General features: G+C 44.4%; 2 protein-coding genes across 2 annotated transcripts in view; one reads left to right on the top strand and one right to left on the bottom strand.

Moving 5' to 3' along the window:
* Nucleotides 1-2,716, top strand: part of LOC106011500 — a gene marked incomplete in the record, with an annotated part of 9,016 nt that extends 6,300 nt beyond the window's left edge. Inside the window, 1 exon segment of the mRNA XM_035969261.1 lies at nucleotides 1-2,716. Within this exon segment, the coding sequence (XP_035825154.1) occupies nucleotides 1-612 (612 nt within the window).
* A 5,888-nt stretch (nucleotides 2,717-8,604) lies between these two features.
* LOC101860735 (origin recognition complex subunit 3) overlaps nucleotides 8,605-10,113 on the bottom strand; it is an 8,361-nt gene continuing 6,852 nt past the window's right edge. Inside the window, exon 4 of the mRNA XM_005096570.3 lies at nucleotides 8,605-9,771. Coding sequence (XP_005096627.1) covers nucleotides 9,167-9,771 — 605 coding nt within the window. The 3' untranslated portion in view covers nucleotides 8,605-9,166. The remainder of the gene's footprint in view (nucleotides 9,772-10,113) is intronic.

Below are 10,113 nucleotides of genomic sequence, written 5' to 3'. Positions count from 1 at the left end.
AGTCAGTGGCGCTGCAAGAACATCAAGGAGCATCACGTGCAGTGGTTCAAGGAGCGGGGCTGCCAGCGACGGCGCGTGCCCTGTCCGAAGGGAGGACTCATTCTCTGGGACTCTCGTCTCGTCCACGCCAACGCCCGGCCCATCCAGGGTCGGCAGAACCCCGGCAGGTGGCGCTTCGTCGTGTTCGTCTGCATGGCGCCGGCAGCCTGGGCCTCGCACGCAGACCTGGCCAAGAAAGTGGACGCCTACGAGAGGCTCCAGCTGACCACTCACTGGCCGTCCCAGGAGGTGAGGACGTTCTCCGACAGGGTGACCAACAACTCGGTGGCTGACCCCAACCCCAGGATGACCCTTCCGGAGGTCGCGCGGACGGACGAGGTCAAGAGGTTGGTCGGTGCTTTGGCTTACGACGAGGACGATGAGGAGGAAGAGGGCAAGTGTGAGGGCGAGGGAGCTGCTGGTTGTGAGAACGTACGGGCCGTGGGGGGAGCGCCGGGGTCAGAGTTCCGGCCAAAGTTCAACAGGGAAAAGTGGCGTGCACACCTAGAGGAGTTTCAGGACTGGAGGGGCAGGGGAAAAGGCGGGAACCGACGACGGGCACACAGGGTGTGAAGCGACATTGACCTCTTGTGTTTAAATGCATGTGAGTGACCTTGACCTCTTGTATCAGTGGGTGCAAGCGACCTGTTGCGCCAACATGAGTATGGCATGAGTGACTGTGGCGTCTTGTATCAATGTGAGTAAGCTTAACCTCTTGTGCAAACTCGAGTATGAATGACCTCTTGCGTTCACATGAGTATGAATGACCTCTTGCGTTAACATGAGTATGAATGACCTCTTGTGTAAACTCGAGTATGAATTACCTCTTGTGATGACGAGTCAGGAGCTTATACTATATTTTGACTAGGGGAGGAGTCGAAAGCGAACAATTCCCCAATAAAACATATGATGCGTTTGACTGTGTGGGGCTGAGCACTTTCAATCGCATGTTTGCAAAGTCAAGGGTCTTCACCCCTCGTCAACATCAAAGAACGGTCCAAACCCTGGAAAGTAACGTCGGATTCTGTGAAGTCTGTCAACGCACAGCCCCCCACCCCCTTCCCTTTCATCCCCATGCCTTCAGTTTCCTCTCTGAGTGAAAATATAGTATCAGAATTTATGGAATCAAAATGGTGCTGATAATAATAACATTTCCTGCCTGGGATTTCATGAACCAGACACAATGAAATAGTGGTGTCTGAAACCCTGCGCTGTTTTTTTCTTCTTCTTTTTAACTCTGACCTTGAGATGTTCTATTTGTTTTACTCTGACCCAGAGATGTTCTATTTGTTTTACTCTGACCCTGAGATGTTCTATTTGTTTTACTCTGACCCTGAGATGTTCTATTTGTTTTACTCTGACCCTGAGATGTTCTATTTGTTTTACTCCGACCCTGAGATGTTCCTTCCTGACTGACTGCTCTCCAGGACATAATGCATAATAATTTTACTGACGAAAATCATGATCAGAAGAAAGTGATAACTCAGCGCAATATGGGGTGCATTTGAACAAAAATAATAATTAAATGGATGTAGATCTAGGTAGGTGTTTTAACGCCTCCGTTGACACAATTTAGGTCATTTAGGAGGTGGGCTACCACAATGCCTTTCAAGGCAAACCAAGTCTTCTTAGAGGGACACAAACTCCCAGCAGAAAAACATACTCGATAAAAGCTCTCCTCGCACAGAAATTGAACTCAGGTCTTCAGTGTGGGGCAGCAAAGTGCCTTACTACTACACCACAGGCGCAAGTGGAGTTTTGGAGAATGACGAAACCTTTGCACGATTTTAGGACTCTTTGACAATGTGAACTATAATGCAAAGTCAGAATGATTCTGAACCAACCGATTTTTAAAAGAAACCTCTGAGCATTGTTTGTAATATTGGTGCTACAACCGTCACCTCAAGCTGTCCCCGTCGTTTTATGCAAGAAAAATTCTGAAATTATGCAAACTGAGCCCAAAAATGTGAAATTATGCGATTCTGTTAATTTTTAAAAAGAACGATAAAGGAATATAATTAGAAATTATGCCCAAAAAAAGATCAAATTTTGCTAAATTATGCGGGATGCATAAAACCACGGGGACAGCTCAAGGGGACTGAAGAGAATCCCCCGGCCGTGACTACGCTAAAGTTGAAATCTGTTGCTAAACTCTTTCATTGGTCAACCCTTGTTGTGTGATAAACATAGGCACTTTTCTAAAAAATTCAGATTGATTAAACAGAACAAAAAGACACACCAATGGATAGAGCCTGTGACACTGATTATTATGCTTTTTAAATTTTTTAGATAGCTTTATTAGTTCAAAAGTTATGGCCAATATTCATCGTCATTTTTCAGGCAAAATTGGTCCATTTTTAACATAGGAAACGCGTGACCGTCATTTTAGCGTCTCCAAAAACGTTTGTAATTCAGTTGCTAATTATCTGATTTACATAAATCATACATCAAAATGCTCGTCTTGATGAGTACTATCAATTGCAATAATAACAGGACTTTACTATCGCGCGCCGCGCAGCCCGTAAAACGAGAGCCGACGGGCCGTTCAGTTTTGAAGCCGGCACGCACTCGATCCGATCGGGGTGTGTCGGAAAACGCGAGCGTTTTGTTTCGTTTTCTTTGTTTACTCCAACATGATGTATGTACATACAAAATGAAATACATTTTTTTCACTCACTCACTTTTTCACCCTTGTATCTCGCCAATTTACATGATTTCTAGTCTGCAAAATGCAGCTTTATTCCCAAACACACTCAGTTTTGGGTGTTGTAATTATGGTATATATTCTGACCCATACATTACATACACACCTATGAACAGAGTCATTTACGTACATTTATCAGCATTCGAATCATGAATCGTCAAACTAAATTTGTCAACTGACATACAAAGTGACTCGAGATTTTAGTAAGTTTTACAGCACTTGCAACAAATAAAATAAGGTCATACAAGTGGCGAAGCTTAGGTGTCACATGTACAAAAAAGTAACAAACAAAATAAGAAGGAGAGGTAAGGACGATAGATATTTGATTAGAGGAAATAAAAAGAGATAGGGATGATACGTGTTTGATAGGAAAGGAGGGAGGACAATAGTGGAACTCTTCCCTGTACGTTAACTTTGTTGACTACGAGAAAGCTTTTGACAGCCTAGATAGGGATTCAATATGGACGCTCATGCGCCACTACGGAATACCTGACAAGTTCGTGAGATTGATCAAGAAGATGTATGAGGGAATGAGTTGCAGTGTCTTACTTGGAGGGCAGCGAACAGACTCGTTTGAAGTGAATACAGGAGTGAGACAGGGATGCCTGCTATCGCCTTTTCTCTTTTTATTAGCAGTGGATTGGATAATGAAACAGACAACATCGGGACAACGCAGTGGCATACAGTGGACCCTTTCTAGTCAGCTGGAAGACTTGGACTTTGCCGACGACTTGGCACTTCTTTCTCACAGTCGAGCCCAGATGCAACAGAAAACAGATCGCCTCAGGACCTTCTCCCGTAGTGTTGGACTCCATATTCACACGGATAAAACGAAAGTTCTACATTTATGGAAGCAGCCGACATTCCTATCACACTGCAAGGGGCTCCATCGGCGGATGTTGAATCCTTCACCTACCTGGGAAGTGTCATCAACAAGGCAGGGGGAACAGACGAAGACATCAAGGTCAGAATCCAAAAGGCAAGAGCAGCATTCATCATTATCAGGAACATATGGATGTCTAAGGAACTGGGATTGAACACCAAGCTGAGGATTTTCCAAACAAACGTGAAGACTGTTCTACTGTATGGTTCAGAGACATGGAGGCTCACAGCATCAGCAGCAAGGAAATTGCAGAGCTTCGTAAATGGATGCCTACGAAGGATAGTGGGGATCAAGTGTACGATCGAGTCACGAATGCTCAACTGTGGGAGAGAACAAGCCAAAGGCCAGTAAAGGAAGATATTCAGGTGAAGAAATGGAAATGGATTGGACACACCCTGAGGAGACCCCGGACAAGCATCATCAGGCAGGCCTTAACATGGAACCCACAAGGAAAGCGTAAGAAGGGAAGACCTAAGATGACATGGAGGCGAGCGGTATCAGCGGAAATTGAAAAAGCGGGGACATCATGGAAACAGATAGAAAAGGATGCTCAGGACAGGCTTCACTGGAGTAATGTTGTTGATGGCCTGTGCTCCACTGGGAGTTAAAAAGGGCAAGAGAGAGAGGAAAGGAGGAGAGGTAAGGACCATAGATGTTTGATAGCAAAGAAGGAAAAGAAATCAAATGAGGTAGTGCTTGATGAAGCCCACGTGGGACGCTCAATGTTAAAAACAACCAGAAAACGACAAATGCAGTTTTTGGGACACCTGAATAGACATATAAGGATCTTGAACATCTAGCTCTCACTGGCAAAATTGAGGGCAAGCGAGGCAGGGGTAGACCCAGAACAACATACTTAGGGAACCTAAACAAATGGGTAACAGGGGAAGATCAGGGAAACGTAGCTTTTTTGAGAGCATCCGAGCAAAGAAATGAATGGAAAATCATGATCGCCGATGTCTGTCGCAGGTCTGGTACTGGATGATGATGATGAATGCTACAGAAAGACAAACTTTATCTCAAGGAAGAATGAGAGATAATATTTCCAAGCTACACAAAAAAGGCAAAGACCAGAGAGATGGAGAGTCTACCTCGCAGAAAGAACCATATAACAGAAGTCATTAGGACAGAGAGCGCAGCATTTGTGAGAGAAGGCACCAGATAAATTTTTTAATAAATTACATGTAGTTTGTACAGTCGACTCCTCTCTTGCCCTTTTTAACTCCCAGTGGAGCACAGGCCATCAACAGCATTACTCTAGCGAAGCCTGTCCTGAGCATCCTTTTCTATCTGTTTCCATGATGTCCCCGCTTTTCAATTTCCGCTTGTACCGCTCGCCTCCATGTCATCTTTGGTCTGCCCAAAGACTCCACTTGTGCTTAACTGGATTGAGTGGATCTTCGGTTAAGTTGACTTATTTTCCTGGGGTCCAGCACCTCTTTTTCTTTAGAGGTCCTAACCTTTAAGTTGAACTTTGGATGAGGTTTTTTCCTTATCGTGTTATCTAGGGCGTAACGACAATTTGAAGAAGACTCGTTCAAGCAACCGTGCATTCACACAAACACCCCCCCCCACTTCATCCGTAGTCGACTGTACTCGGTGAAAGTTTTACACCAACCCGACACAGCAAATGTCACATTTAAGAAAGAGCACTCAAACTTTTAATGGCGCTCTGGTTGAAGAGGTGAAGAGGAAATATTCCCGAATTAATTTTTAAAAATCCATGATTTACACAGGTTGAGATTTGATGAACACCTTTGGTGTGTTGTTAATCCCCAAAACTGATTGTGTTACTATTAACTATTAATAATAATAATAATTGCATTTATATAGCGCATATCCATGCTCAAGAGCTTGCTCTATGCGCTTTACAACTATTATTACCCCAGCAGACCCTCTGAGAACACTCAGAAACATTCTCAGCTTCCGCGGAAGCATACAGTGCAAGCTGCATTTTTCACGCGCTCAAACACTATCAAACTGACAAGATCTTTCACTGTCTATAGCCGGGTACCCATTTCCACCTGGGTTAAGTGAGGAAAATTTGTGCAAAGTGCCTTTCCCAAGGACACAACGTCGGGCCCCTGATGGGATTCGAACCCACGACCTTACGGTTGCGAGTCCGAGAGCCTAACAACTATTACATAACTGATTGTGTTACTATTTAACTATTACACGAGCCACACACTTAAGATGATGAACAGCAATAATGAAAGTGAAAGGATTAACAACTGTTCCAACAACGGAATTTTCATACCTTTATTTGTGGAACAAGTGAGGGAATGCAAACATTGCTCATGAAATTTCAAGCTTCAAGTAAGCACCACAATGAAACTCAACAAAAAACAGACAAAAACAACATTTACATATAACAAAATTACACTCATATATATAGTACAACCGTCAGAACACATACTTATAACATACCGTACTTCCATAATCTATAAAATAAAACATAATAAACATACCAACTATGAGCAGCAAAGATCTGGATAGGAGATGATGTATAGTTGTATACTTGCACTACAACAGAGTTCATACTGAGAGACTTTTCCCAAGAGTTTTCAAGACCAGATTTCTTTTTTCCAAGACAAATAATGTGTGTCATTTCGGAAGAAAATTTTTCATTCAGCATGCAAAAATACATTCTGGTACACTTCAGAATGCGTAAAGTTGAGGCCTTCTAGACTCCCAGGAAATATTACAATAGATCTAGTTTTTAAAATGTGTTTTTCCAAGACTTTTCAAAGAATTCTGCCAATTTCCCAAAATTCCAAGAGTTTTCTAGTTTTTCCAAGACCCGCACGAACCCTGCTACAGGTCTTTTTAGTTTTAGTAGAGGTTTTACGGCGCTCGCAACTGCATAAGGTCATATGAGCACCAGAAGATTAGAGGTGTTACAAGAGTAACAAACACAAAAAAGAATGAAAGATAGGGAAGATAGACATTTGATAGGAAAGAAGCAAACCACACCAGAGCACCCGCCAACCACCCACTGCTACAGGTTTGTTGGACTCACAAATAAACATGGAGACAAGCATCTTTTACAACAGACACATAATTCCAATATTTAGTTTAGTATAAGTAGAGGTTTTACGGCGCTTTCAACTGCTTACGGTCATATGAGTGCCAAGGGGTGGATGTCAACAGAAAAGTCCTTACAGGGAATCAGACTTACTCTGCTCACCTCTCTAGCTTCAACAGCACAGAGTCTGCTTCGACTATCAAGGCACCCCGGAAATAGTGGGTCACAAGAGTATGACAAACATACAAAAGAAGTAGAGGAAAAAATGACAATAGTAAGGATCAGAAAAGAAAAAGCAGCAGTTCCTTGATCAGGCAGTTATGTGCGTGACATTGATGAATCAGCCCATTTACAATTCTACTGTGAATGAACGAGAAATTTCCCCCTTTGGGAATGGCCTAAAAACACTTCAGTCAGTGGCATCGCCACGGGGGGAATTCCAACATTTAATATCTTACTATGCTGTAATGTGACATCACTGTAACATCTCGAAGGGTGCGCCTTACACGGTCAGGCCAGACATGGGGAAAAAACTGTCTGGACAAGTCCATACCTCAAGATTTACAAAGTTCTATCTTATTATTTTTGGTCGTTCTGAGTTACCATAACCAAATGTTCTATTTTCTATCTACTCATTAGATTATTCAGAGTCGTTATCAAGATATTCAAGGAATTGCATTCGAAAAAACTTGACCACATTGAGAGACTCATGTTTTTGTTTTTGTGAAGTGTTTTACGGCACTCGCAACTGCATAAGGTCATATGAGCGCGCGGGACACACCTAATATTTTCAGTTGGTAGGAAATTTTGAATTTTGCTCGGGTGGCGGCCGAAGCCTACTCTTATCGATTTTAGACCACCAAGGGATCTTTAACGTGCGCAACTTGCACACGGGCCCTCTGAGATTTTTTCGCCCTTGTCAGCAGAGAAGGCTAGGTGTAGATCTTTCCTACCAGAAGATCAGGGGTGTGGCAGAAAGACAGCAGTAAGAAGAAGCGAAGGAGTAGCAGTAGAAAGGCTGCAGAAAGAATCAGGAGCCCAGAGGAAGGGGCAAAGGAGGTGAGGGGGTGGGGGCAGAAAGAGGAGACGAAAGCAGACAACAGAACATTGTGCTAGAGAGCAGGAAATGAGGTGAAATGAGACACATTTAGAGAAGAAAATTTTTCGGTCGCTACCCAGATTCGAACCCGGGACCTTTTGAATGAGAGGCCAACACCTTAACCTCTAGGCCACGAGAGCCCCCTGAGAGACTCATAATTTTTTATTTCAAATTTCTCTAATAGATTAAATAGAAGAACTTTGTAATTCTGGGGTAGTCAAATGTCAGCTCTCAAACAATGAGGAACACTGAACGACCATGTTCTTGCCTGCTTTGGCTTCTCTTCATATTACGATTATTTCTGGAGACTGATGTGAAAACTTTCATACATGTAATCTCTCCTGCTGAAAAGTTAGACACCCAACTGGTGCATAAGCCAACTAAATGGCTCAAGGTCAACAGAGAGAAGGCGAAAAATAAAGGGAGAGAGGGGGGGTGTGAAGAGAAGATGCCGATAGAACATGTTTGATTTAGTAAGGTTTTACGGCGCTGGCAATTGCATAAGTTCAGATGAACGCCAAGGGGTGAATGTCAACAGAGAAGTCCAAACGGGGAATCAGGCGATAGAACATGAACTGTGAGGCACACTACACGTATAGTTAATCTGTTCAACACACTTTCAGCTTCTTACTCTGTCCCTTAGTACTTGGAGAATGGTTTCATTAAAGTGCTGAACCACAGAGCCTTGTGATATTGTTCAGATGCACAGGGAAAGAAACAAGACAGTTTTTTAGTTCAGTTTTAGTAGAGGTCTTACGGCGCTTGCAACTGCATAAGGTCCTATGAGCGCCAGAAGATTAGAGGTGTTACAAGAGAGTAACAAACATAAAAAAGAAGGTGAGATTTATAAGAACGACAGATGTTTGACAGGAAAGAAGGAGCAAACCACACCAGAGCATCCGCCAACCACCCACAAACCAGACAGTCAAGGTTTGGTACATATCCTTCATTTTTCTAATTTTCAGCACCTCAAGTTGTGTCTGATGCTCTCTGAGAGAGCAAAGCAATAAATGCTATACTGTCCACACAGAAAAAAATACATTCAAAACACCAACACAAGTCACATGACCAGCCCCTCACATCCTCCAGTCACAACAAGTCACATGATCAGCCTTTCCAAATTCCCCAACATTAACAAGTCACACGATCAGCCTCTCACATTCCTAACTTACAACAAGTCACACGATCAGCCTCTCACATTCCTAACTTACAACAAGTCACATGATTATTCACTCACACTCCCCCCAGGTTTGAACAAGTCCCAAAGGCCAGTCTCTCGCTCACATTCTCCTGGTAAAACAAGACACATGATTACTCTTCCACTCCACCCCCCCACCCCCCCTATAATTACAACGTCACAAGACCAGTCTCCCCTATCTACCAGGTCCGGAGGGTCACATGACCAGTGCCCCACATCTACCAGGTCAGGCGTGTCACATGATCCGTCTTCCTCCGAGTGGACTTGATAAATCCCAGGAACTGTAACTCTGATACCGCCCTGATGAACCTGGCGCGGAGCTCAGTGCTGGGTTTCTGCGGTTTCTTCTTTGACTTGCCTCCCTTGTCCCCTGCCGCGGTGATGATGGTGACGAACGCCTGCAGCCAGTCGTACAGGTTCACCAGCGTGCCGCACTCCAGGTGGAGCTTGTACACGATGCAGATGTCCGGCATGCTGGGAAGGATGCTGTGCTCATTGCCGTGACAACAGGCACAGTTGAGGTAGCGGCCCGGCAAGGTCAGGGCTCTCTGCGTGGAGCATCGCGGCGCGGCCTTCAGCTGCTCTTTCACGGCTGCGAGGTCATTGAAGTACAGAGCCTCGTGCAGGGGCAGGGTGAGGGGGCAGGTTATCAGACGTCGAAGGTGAGACTGAAGACTTTCAAGGATCTCCTCTCGGAGCTTCTCGTACGGAGACTTCCGTCGTTTTGAGGACATCGATTGCAACTTTTCCTTCAGCTCGTGTAGCTTCGTACGCTGCGGCAGAATTCTCTCTAGGGGAACTCCGTTGGCATCCTGCTGCATGTCTGAGGAAGAGGAAGGGAAAATGCCTGAACAGCAGAACAGCAGTAGCAACATAAACATCTTACAATGAGTGTTGGACCCAGTAAACAGAGTCTGATATCACCAAAACTACAGCAACTGTCAAGAGATCTGGGGACAAGTCACAGTACAGACGGAAGCACCACAAACCACCACCCATATAATTAACACCAGCAACAGGTGCAGGCCCCAAATTCCCCTATCCCCCTCAAAACAACATACACCATTGAAAGACTCCAGACCCCCGAAACTCTTTACTCCCCCCCTTCCCCCCAACATACACTGGCGACAGGCCCAAGTCCTCCCAAACTCTTTAGTACTTTACC

This window comes from Aplysia californica, unplaced genomic scaffold, assembly GCF_000002075.1.
Source record: "Aplysia californica isolate F4 #8 unplaced genomic scaffold, AplCal3.0 scaffold00132, whole genome shotgun sequence".
Classification (NCBI taxonomy): Eukaryota; Metazoa; Mollusca; class Gastropoda; order Aplysiida; family Aplysiidae; genus Aplysia; species Aplysia californica.
The sequence above is the reverse complement of the archived record's forward strand: the minus strand, read 5'-3'. Positions and strand labels throughout refer to the sequence as shown.